At 52.7% G+C, this 11,192-nt stretch overlaps 1 protein-coding gene across 3 annotated transcripts; it reads left to right on the forward strand.

Moving 5' to 3' along the window:
* Nucleotides 1–4,383: 4,383 nt before the first annotated feature.
* Nucleotides 4,384–8,582, forward strand: TMEM125 (transmembrane protein 125). Of its 3 annotated transcripts, none has more exons than XM_019751103.2 (4): nucleotides 4,384–4,523; nucleotides 5,233–5,439; nucleotides 6,751–6,909; nucleotides 7,159–8,582. In XM_019751103.2, exon 4 carries the CDS (start codon nucleotides 7,303–7,305, stop codon nucleotides 7,951–7,953), a length of 651 nt encoding a protein of 216 aa, XP_019606662.2. In that variant the 5' UTR covers nucleotides 4,384–4,523; nucleotides 5,233–5,439; nucleotides 6,751–6,909; nucleotides 7,159–7,302; the 3' UTR covers nucleotides 7,954–8,582. The 3 variants fall into 3 exon arrangements, with proteins under 3 accessions (XP_019606662.2, XP_019606661.2, XP_074190658.1); XM_019751102.2 differs by lacking the exon at nucleotides 4,384–4,523 and adding an exon at nucleotides 4,530–4,656; XM_074334557.1 differs by lacking the exon at nucleotides 4,384–4,523 and having other exon boundaries at nucleotides 4,754–5,439.
* The last annotated feature ends 2,610 nt before the right edge of the window (nucleotides 8,583–11,192 follow it).

Below are 11,192 nucleotides of genomic sequence, written 5' to 3' on the forward strand. Positions count from 1 at the left end.
AGAGACCAGGCCCAGGGAGCAGGAAAACATGCAGGCCCCCGCTGAGAGATTCATTCCCTAAGACAACAGCCCACTAGACTATCACGCTGAGTAGGTGGGCTCTGCCGGCACTCAGACTTCTCCATTCCAAACTAGCATCTTGGCTTTACCTTTGCAGAAGAAACTGACTCTGGATGAGGTTGAGGTCCGAATGGGGAGGTCAGCAGGGCCAGATGGTGCAGGGTCTTGGAGGCACAGGACAGAGGCAATGCTGAGCCACTGAGACCCACTCCCTACCACTTCCCAAGCTCTGGACACACTGAGCTTCTTTCAGTTCCTGTAGAAGGCCAAGTTCTTGCCCGCCTCCAGGCCTTTCCACCTACTGGTTTGTGTGCCTAAAATGCTCTTGCCCCAACACCTCACTCAGTGAACTTCTACTTATCCTTCAGATCGTAGCTGAAGTGTCACTTCCTCAGAAACACAGTCCCTGATCCCTCCCCCACCCCATCGAAATTACACTCGCCATATTGTTTTCTTTCATAACCCTCACTGTGACACATCCGGTCAGTGGTCTGATGCTGCCTCTCCTACAAGGCTCTCAGTTCCATGGAGGCAAGGGCTGTGTCTGTTTTTAAAGTTCACTGAGGTATCTGGGTGGAGGATTGACTGAGGGGACCCAATAGTGGAGGCAGCGGGACCAGGGAGGAGGACCCTGGCTGACCACACGTGAGAAGACAACTGCTAGAACCAACATGGTGGCCATGGAGATGCAGAGGGGTGAATTCTTCTGACTTTAGGACTGGAAGAAGTTAGCCAAGCAAAGAGGAAGGGAGAAGGACCTGGGAAGAAGAAACATGCCAAGGAAATAAGGGCTCTTTGTCTCAGGGCCAGAGGGAAATTAATTCACTGTGGCTAGGATGTAGCAACACTCAGTTGACAGACTTTTCAACTTAAAGATACCTTAGAATCAAGATATCACATTTCCCCTACAAGATGGGTCTTAGGTTACAGTTGAGGGAACCCAAGCCAAGGAGGAGTGAAGTCGCTGGCACGGGGTCACACTGGCGGGGCCAGGATTACAGGCCAGCTGCCCAGTGGCCTCCACATCCCACGCTCTGAGGTCTGCACCAGAGAGACACCCAAACAGAACACTGGTCCAAGTGGTGACAGTTTTAGGAGTGTGACGCCTGGAAAGTCTAAACCGGAAATAAAAGCAGTTGACACCTCCCAGCTAAGCTCACCTAAGCCAGCAGTTGGCTGCGGTCCAGCTGATAAGGGTGGGGAGGAGAAAGGCCAGACCAAAGAGAGCCCCACCCCAGCAGGGCCTGGCACCACAGCCAGCAGGCCAACAGGGCTTGCTCAGCTGCACAAGGGTGGTCACAGCTTCTTGGTAGCAAATCTGGGACCAGAGGTACAATCTTGTTCACCTGTCCATGTTCTGCGTTCCATGTCCCTACGTCATCCTGTTGGGTGGCACTGATTGGGTGGCCACTGCATCTGAGACCTCCCTCTGCTTTGCCTATCTGATCCCATGGGGAGGTTCTCACCTCACTGGTGCCACCTCCTCCTTCACAGAAGTTTGGGGTCCTGCTTGTGCTTTGAGTGTGTCTGAGAGGCTGTCAGACTCCCCTGAGCTGAGCTGGGCTGGGGAGCAGATTTATAAGGAAGTAACTCTGCTGTGTACCAGCCAGCAGAGAGGGCGAGCGGTCCTGATTACCTGTGATGACCAGTCATGCATAAGAATTTGATACAAATTTATAGCTGATCTAGTATGTGTCACCTGGTGGGATTTGGCAGGGACAGCGAGTGTAGACCAGTACTTACTAAGCACCTACTGTGTGCACTAATGTAGTAAATGTATTAAATTGGGACTGTGAGATTCTGCTGTTGCACCTGTGCTTTCTGCCTGTTTTTCCCCAGACTGCCCTTCAGGGTGTCTCCAGCACCTGGCACAATAGCTGGTCCAGAGAAGGAAAACAGCAAATGTTTGCTGGATGAGGTAATTACATTATTTAATCCCCCCCACAACCATTTAGACTGAATACTATTGTCCCCACTTTACAAATGAAGGGACTGAGACACATAGAGTTTAAGCCGTTTACCTAAAGTTACACAGCTAGAGATGTGACTCCCAAACCAGTGTTCTTTCTACCATTCATTCATTCATTCATTCATTCAACAAGCTTTCATCAAGCACCCATTATGTGCCAGTCCTAGTCTAGGAGCTAGGGATACACCGTGACACAAATCCCTCCCTTCATGAAGCTTACATTTTAGGGGGATAGACAGACAATATTCCAGACAGATAAGAAAAATACATAGCGCTTTAAACAGTGATAATTGCTAAGGAGAAACATAAGAGAATAAAAGAAATAAGGGCAGGGGGATGGGAAGTATTGGAGAAGGTGGTAATTTTAAACAGGATGGCCAGGAAGGTCTCACTGAGAAGGTGACGTTTGAGCACATTCCTGAAGGAAGGTGAGGAAGTCATGTGAGAGAAAAGCATTCCAGGCAGAGGGAACAGCAGTGCAAAGGCTCTGAGCAAGAGCAAACGAAGGAGGGATGAAGGCGGCCTTAGAGGTCCTGGGAGGACTTTGGCTGTTTCTCTGGGTAAGATGGGCCACTGGAGGAACTCAAGCAGAGCAGTGACATGACCTGACCTACCTTATAACGGGATCAGTCCAGCTAGTGGGTTGAGAATAGTCTGAGTTGGGAATGTGGCCGAAGCAGGGAGACTAGGCCCCAGGGCTTCTTGTTCTCGGTCAACACTCCCAGTCTATGGCTGCCTCATGGGTCAGTTAGAATCCACACCTTGTGCTCTGTGCCCGCTGCTACCTTCTCCTCCTGGTCTTTATTATGGCCCATCTGAGCTGCCCAACAGCCCCTGCTTTGGGAACAGAACTTGACAGCCTGGTGAGAACCCTGCCTGTCCACTTTAACTCCAAGTTATTTAATAAGACCCAGAACGAGAACAAAGGCTCACTCAATCAATGTTTAAACCGTGGAAACTTTTAGGCTTTATCCCCCCCACACAAAAAGTTCCTTTCAAACCCCCCAGGGAAAAGGGAAGGAAAATCTCATGAGTTCCCCTGCTCCAGCTCTATCTGGGACAGCTGGACCATGGGTCTGCCTGAGACTGGCCCCTCCTTGGGACCTGGAGAATAAATGTCAGATATGTGCAAGAGAACTACACAGCCAGCAAGCCTTGCCAGGTCGCCTGTTCCCCTGCTCTTCCCAAGGAAGGGGACACCTTTACAGTGCTTTGCACAGTGGCAAACCCACAGCCTACCCTAACTGTTCCTTGAGGGAAAGAACTACCTGGAGCTACGCTGTCCAGTAAGGGAGCCGCCAGCCTCACGTGGCGATTGACAATTTGAAATGTGGCTAGTCTGAACTGAGATGCACTGCAGGTATAAGCTACACAGCGAATTTTCAAGACTGCATACAAAATGAAAGACTGAAATAGCTCATTAATAATTGGTATATTAAAATGAAAATTATTGGGGGTTAGATAAAAATGTATTGATGTCACCTGTTTCTTTTCACTTTTTTATTGTAGCTACTAGAAGACTTTAAATTACATAGGTGGCTCAGTTATATTTGTACTGGACAGCACTGCTCTAGAGTTATGACTGGTCCCCCAGTTAACTCCACAGTACAAAGCAAAGAGAAGCAAAGACAGGTCAAGCATAATTACTTTGTGAGCTGCTAGAAAGATAACTTTTATTTTGCTTTCCTTGTTTTTTTCAGACACATCAGAAGGAGAGAGAGCAAAAAGCCTTAGAAGGGGCTCAATCCAAGAGATGGGTGACAGCCTCCAACAACCTCCAACCAGCAACCCTTAGCTCATCCAGAGTACATGTGGGGCCTGGTGCCAGGTTTACCTGTTAGAAGCAGAGCCCTGACCATATCCCAGTTATTCTCTGGGACCCTCCACAGGCACCTCAAATGAGACCCAATGCCTCCCATGGCATTCAACGCCCTATGCAACCTGAGCCAAACTTGTGTTTCCAGCTTCATCTCCCTGCTCAAAACCCACACACTCGTCAGTTCACACATTCATTCTTTCAACATATTTATTGATTACTGCTCATGTGCCAAGCACAGTGCTAGCTGCTGAGGGCATGATGGTACAGGTACTAAACCTGTACCCCCTGGGAAGTAAATAAGAACAATTACAGCACATGTAGTATGAGAGAAGTTGTGGGGGAAGCACAGGGGCCATGCGTGCACCAGAGAGGCACCTAACCCAGCCTGGAGGTCAGTGAGGGTGGCCTGGAGGAAGTAACATCTCAGTTGAAGAATTCAAATTGGCCAGACTGAGGCTGAGGGTGGTAAATATCCCAGGCAGAGCGAACTCTGAGTTCAACAACCAACCGGAAGGGCAGAGCAGAGAGCAGAGCATGCAGAACTGAAGTACACACATTCTGCCTGGAGGGCAGGGGCCAGTGGCAATTGGCTGGCCTGGTTTGGACCGCAGGAGCTTGTGAGTCCTGTGAAGGAGTGGCATTTATCCGGAAGTGTTTATTCTGCAAGTATTTTACGTAAGGGAACTCCAGTTTCCCACACGAAGAGCCTTTGCCTCTCCTCCCTGTGCACTCAAATCCTGCTGCTCCCCGCAGGAGCCAGCTGTGTGGGGCAGGCCTGCCAGTCAGGCACTGGAGGCTGTAAAGGAGAGTGAGCAAGAGGCTTGTGGGGGCTCCAGCTCAGGGGAAAGCGCCAAGGGATGAGGGGACTGGGGCTGGGTTTGGGGGTCAGCTGGTGTTGGATTTGGGGGCTGAGGCTGGGCTTGAGCTTGGATTTGGGATATGAGGGCTGGATTCAGGGACAGGAGGTAAGGTTGGCCCTGAGGGTGAGGGTAAGGTCTAGGACCTAACTCCAGAATTTGGAGCTGGGGTTAGTGTGAGGAATTTGACCTGAGGTTTCAAGCCAGATTTGGGTTTGAAACTTGGAGCTGAGATTGGAATTGGATTCAGAAATAAGGCTGGGGGTTGAGATTGGTATTCAAGACTCAGGGTTGGGGCTGAGACCGGGGTAGGGGCTGGGATTGGAGCTAGGAGTTCTAGTTGGTGTTTGAAACTACAGCTGGGTGGACGTTAGATTTGGGTCTGGAGCTAAGCTGAGATGGTGTTGGAGCTGAGGAGATGGGTTAGAGGCCAGGTGGTGGGGCAGACAGACACGTCTCCTGCTGCCCAGGTCTGAGAATTGTGTTTGAGCCCTAACAGCAGCTGACAGAAGCCCCTCCCTTCCCAGGAATGCCTTGGACTGCACAAGGAGCAGTGCCACGTCAGCCAATCGGCTCAAGCCCTGCCTAGGAAACACCTGTTGATCCCCTTCCCCCACTCCCTGCTCCAAGGCTCACCTGGGTGCAGGTTAGGCAGGTGAAGCACCTCCCCGGAAACGAAGCTGGAGCGCCCCACCTGCCCGGCTCAGATCGGATCCAGCATTTCCAGGCTTCTTGTGAGTGCCCCGTAGCCCCCATCCTCACCGCCCCCACGTTCGTTCTCCCACTGGCTCGTCCCCGGAGAACCTCCACCTCACCCCCAACCTGGCCCCGCTGTCCCAGAACACCTGTGCAAGCACTTTCAGCCCGGTGAAGTCATCGCCCTGGGGAATGTGGGACTGACTTCAGGGCCCCTCCTACAGCCCCTCCCTTGGGGGCATCTGCATGGGCCCCTCCCACCTGGTTGCGGGCAGCCCCTGCTGAGGGGTTGTGGAGGACAGGTACCTCATCAGCGGTGTCACCTATGTACAGCCACGTAGTCACATTCCTGGAATGATCCAGGACCTGCTTCCTATGTATAAAACAGGAGTCCTATCCTGAATTGGAGGGGAGAACATTGTGTTCTTTTATTCAAAAAGCGTGCTTTGGGCATCTATCTGTTCAGGCCCCAAAATTCCCATTGGAATTCTGAAACGGAGATATCAAATGACTCGCCCCCGCCCCCAAGAGAAAGGTTATTGTCTTCAATTTTCAAATAAGGAGCCTAGGGCTCTGAGAGGTGAACTTATGGGGGCTTTCCTGACCCTCCCCAAAACCCCTCTTCTGACTAACCCACACCCAGTATTATTCACACCGATGGGCCTGCTATAAAGGGCTCCTTGAGGGCAAGGATCTGGGCCGCTTCATTTTACGCAGTGTGAGTCCTGCTGACAGGCTCGGAAGGACATGTTAAATGAGTAAACACTGTGAGCTCCCTCACCCAGGTCCCCATGGGTGGTAAGGCCTGTGGCTGGGGTTCAAATCCAGAGCCCTCCTTTCCCTTTGCACCACTTTTGAAAAATCTTGGAGGAAGATTGTGGGGGGGGTGGTGAAAGGGAGAAGAGTTAGGGGACGGAAGATCTGTGAGGAGGTGGGGGCGGGAGGTGAAGAGTTGGAATCAGTGGGTATGAGGGCAGGGAACAGGATGGAGAAATGTTTAGAGGTGTCCTCCCCAGGACGTGCATAAATGAGGAACATGAGGAAGAGCAGGTTTGGGTAAGGTGATGGGCTGGGGTTGGACCTGTTGCATCAGAGATGACTAAGGGACATCATGGTGACAATCGTCTTATGGGTCTGGAGCTTGGGAGGGAGATCTGGGTTTGAGAGAGAGAGGTATTTGGGAACCAGCAGCTGCGGCTGTGAGATTTGATGGGATGGTAGGGGAGGGAGGGTGTTGGGGTCAGACTCTAAACCATAGAGAAGGAGCCACAGCCCTAAGAGAGAAGAAGATTCAGGGTCAGGCTGCTGGTTCCAGAAGGGTTAAGTCATAGCCCCCTCCCTGCCCATAGCCCTCCCCCCTAGGAGCCAGCAGTGACAGCTGAAGCATGTGAGTTGGATCGTGAATGAGGCTTTATCTCTGGCTCTTCGTCATCATCATCCACTGTCCACCGTGGCACCAGCTCCATCAGCCAGCTGGGATGGGACAGGCAACTGAGGGAGCCAGAAAGGTCAGGGGCTGGGCAAGGGGGGTTTCCTGGAGGGGTGGGGGTGCTTTATGTTGGCAAACTCTACTGGGATCATTGGAGAGGCATTCCCAAGGGGCGTTGCTGGGGAGGGGGCTTTCATGAGTGCGGGGGAGCGGGAGGATATTCCAGGGGACATGGGAGGATTCCAAGGGATCATCCCCACAGCCCTCAGGAGAGACCATGGTGGGGCAGGTGGGCAGGGCAGGTAACAACGGTGATTCTCCCCTGCAGATGGTGGTGACCTTACCCTGGATTGTGAGAGGAATAGGACTCTGGGCCTCTAGCTGCCAAGCAGGGGGTGGGGGCTGTAGGCCATGACCTGCACCCTCTAACTCCTGGTGCTGCCCTCTGTCCTGACTCGTGCCCGACCCAGCCATGTCTGAAGGACAGGCTCGAGCCCCGCCTGGCCAGGGGCTGCCTCCGGATGCGCTTGCAGAACAGGTGGAGTTGTGGTGGTCCCAGCAGCCTCGGCGCTCGGCACTCTGCTTTGCCGTGGCCGTGGGCCTCGTGGCGGGCTGTGGGGCAGGTGGTGTGGCACTGCTCGCCTCCACCAGCAGCCGCTCGGGAGAGTGGCGGCTGGCAGTGGGCACCGCGCTATGCCTGCTGGCCCTGCTGGTTCTGATTAAGCAGCTGATGAGCTCAGCTGTGCAGGACATGAACTGTGTACGCCAGCCCCACCACGTGGCCCTGCTGCGCAGCGGCGGCGGTGCCGACGCCCTGGTGGTGCTGCTCAGTGGCCTGGTGCTGCTGGTCACCGGCCTGACGCTGGCTGGCTTGGCCGCCGCCCCTGCGCCTGCCCGGCCACTGGCTGTCATGCTGTCCGTGGGCATCGCCTTGGCTGCCTCCGGCTCACTCTTGCTGCTGGCCTTGCTGCTGTATCAGGTTGGCGTGAGTGGACACTGCCCCCTTATCCGCGCAGCCGCGCCCTCCACCCACAGTGACACTGGCAGCATCTTCAGCATTTCAGGCCGGTTGTCTGCTGGCCGGCGTCATGAAACCACATCCAGTATCGCCAGCCTCATCTGAGCCAGCCAGAGCCCTTCCCACGGCCTGTCTCAGCCTCCACAGAACTGTGCTGGGGCTGAGTGTGTGTGTGTGAGTGTGTGCACGTGCAAAGGGGACAGTGAGTGTGTATGTGTCCCCAGGACTGTCCAGCCCTTCTGTGGGATTGTGTGCTGAGAGCCTAGGGTACCCACACAGCCACACCATGGGGAGGTGAGTGTTGTGTCCATGGAAATGTCAGAATCTGCCTGTCTATAGCTGGAGTCTCTCGGCAGAGAGGTGTCTGAGATCCCTGGAGAGGCGTGGCCCCTATTCTCAGCACCCCTCAAAGCCAACCTGTCCTCTAACGTCTGTCAAGGATTTCCCCAGGAGTGGCTGCGGTCCAGCTCAGAAACTGCATCGGCAAGGCTTCATTGAGAAGACTCACTGGTGGCGCAGTGGAGAGAACACAGGCTCCAGAATATACAGGCCTGGATTGGACTCCTCTCTCTACCGCTTACCAGCTGGGGAACTTGGGCAAGTGACTTAACCTCTTTGAGCCTCAGTTCCTTGAGAGTCATGGTCATGGACATTGATTGTGAGGAGTAAATGACATCATGTATAGAAGGACTGGTCACATGAAAGATGAGCATTAAACTTGGCTGCTGCTGTTATTGTTATTGTCTTTATATCCCCATCTCACCTAGAGACGCTTCCCCTCCTCACACCTACCCTTTCCAAAGTGAATGCTGTGCCTGTCTAAGGCTGACAAAAGGTGCCGTGAAGGTGTCCTCAGTCAGGCCTGTGGTTTCTCCTCTTAAGTATTGTGAATCTTGTGGGGCGGGGGGAGGGATGGCGCTCAGCTTCGGGAAGGTGGTGAGTTTCTGGTCCCAGGGAAGGAAGCTGGGAGGTTGAGTCCTTGGCATTTGCTCATGTGCTGGTTCAAGATGAAGGCTTAAGTATTGGAGTTTATCATCTAATTTCTCTGGAGGCTGCAACTCCCTACCCCACCTCTGAAACCAGAACATCCTGGCTGTGTAGTCACAGCACTGGCTGGCCTGCCTCTGGGTTCCTGGGTATGGGAAGGGAGTTTGAAACCCTCTTGGGTGGTAAGAGTCATTTCTTCTTTGGGGTCCACCCTGGAAGGGCTCTTCCCTTCTTTGGTGCAGGAACACTTCCTGGGTGGCAGGAATAAAGTTCCACTGGAAGAGCACCCGAGCGTTGGTTACCATTTCATCACTCCCTGCTTCACAGATTCCGTGAAGCCCCTCGGAGGATAGAGAGGCAGGGAAGCACCCAGACCCGTCTCCTATGAGGTGTTAAACGTAGAGCTACAGAGGTTCCACCAAGAGAACAATTGCTTTCAGCTGCCAAGATCAAGGCAGTCTAGAGAAAACACTGATCTGACGGCTGAGAGGAAGGGTATTGCCCACCCAGGGAGGGAGCCACATGAGCAGAAAGAATAGAGCGTGTCCAGGAGTACCAGGTATTCCAAGGGGCACCTCAGACTCCACATATTCCAAACAGAACCACTTTCATCTCTATCTTGAACTAGCCCCTCCATCTCACCTTTCACCCAACATCCAGGTTAGAAGCCTCAGCCTGGTCCCAGACGGCGCCCTCACTCTCTCCTCACCCAGCGTCCGACACACACATCAACGCCTGAGGACTTCCTCTATAGACATTCGTGAGGTAATCGTACCTCTACACTCACTAGCAACCTCTCTGCTGTTCTCCCTCCTTCGCTCTTTTCTCCTCTTCCATCCACCTCCCCCACCCCCAGCACATACACTTGAGCCCCAGTGACAGTCCTCAAATGAAAAATGCAAACTTACCTTAAGATCCTTCCATGGCCTGCCACCTCTTGCAGGCTAATGGGCAGACTTTCTAACATGATTTGGCCTCGCTCTCCCCTCAAAGCACCCAGTGAGCCAGACACACTGAACTAGTGTCATGACTTCACTTTATCCTCACTTCTCCCAGCCTCCATGTGTTCTCTCCTTGCCTTCATATCCTTTAAGACTCCGTTCTCTAGGGAGCCACCTTCTCTGGGAGTCTTCCCTGGCCCTCTTCCCCCTAAACTACCAAGTCGCCCCCTTTTCTAGCCCCAAACTCTCAATTGTAGATACCAGCCTACAAATTCTTTCTCTGTGTGTCTCTTTAATCAGGTGTTGAGCTCCTCCTAGCAGGGTTTGGGTCTTCTCACCTATATGTCCTTAGTTCCTAACATGGGCCCGACACACAGTAGGTGATTTTTGGGATGGATGTAGGTCTCTGGCTTGGTTGGATGGCAATATGTGTGCTAGGATCAAGGAGCGGCCCACCTCTAATTGGGAAGGGTAAGGAAGTTAGACCACTGTCCACTGTTGGCCCTGAATCTCCTGAGTCCCCACACTGTCTGCCCAGAAATTGCCACTCTTCCTGGGTTCCCAAGAGGGAGCTATCATTATCACCAACTCCTGGGCCATTAGGGGACCGTAGAACACTTCTCCATCTTGTAATATGCTGAGAAATCCTGTTTCTTTTCAGCTGAGACGGGGTTAGAGTCTTCCACAATATTTATTTTAAGAAACTAAAGGAAAACAGAAACACAGAGGCCTAGGAAATGGGGAGGGAAAGGGTTACATGGCACAAACGTCTGGGTGAGCAGCTACTGCAGGCAAGGCGCATGCCAGGCTCTCCTGGGAAGGAAGCCAGATGAAGCATAGAGTTCACGCCCCCAGAGGGCCTATTCCAAAGAGCAGTGGAAAGTTGGCATCTACACACCCAACTGAAACATGTGTTGGAAAGGTAAGAGCTGAGCCAAGGCACGGGCAGAACCAAAATGTTACTGCTTCCTCAATCACTAAATCCCACCCACAACCTCCCACCTCCAGCTTATTTGCTTAAAACATATCACTAAACCCCATTTTGGTCCACATTGCAGCCAGCTGTCAACCAGCCCCTCTGCTACCGTGTTTCCCCAAAAATAAGACCGGGTCTTATATTAAGTTTTGCTCCAAAAGACGCATTAGGGCTTATGTTCAGGGGGTGTCATCCTGAAAAATGGTACTAGGGCTTATTTTCTGGTTAGGTCTTATTTTCGGGGAAACACGTATCTCTCTAAAGCTACTCCCTCCTCTCTTACTTCCTCTTCCTGTTTTCATCTCCCTTCTGATTAAGATTCTGTGACCCATCATGTCACCCACTCTTTGACAGAGTACTCAACTCCTTAGCCACCTGCCCCCTTGGTCCCACTCTTCCAGCAACCCCCCCCCCCCATGGACGAATCCACCCATCTGCCT

The sequence above is a fragment of the Rhinolophus sinicus genome, linkage group LG06 (genome assembly GCF_036562045.2).
Source record: "Rhinolophus sinicus isolate RSC01 linkage group LG06, ASM3656204v1, whole genome shotgun sequence".
NCBI classification, from domain to species: Eukaryota; Metazoa; Chordata; class Mammalia; order Chiroptera; family Rhinolophidae; genus Rhinolophus; species Rhinolophus sinicus.

Coding starts and splice junctions, on each gene's coding strand:
- TMEM125 (XM_019751103.2), top strand. CDS start 7,303: ATGTCTGAAGGACAGGCTCGAGCCCCGCCTGGCCAGGGGCTGCCTCCG.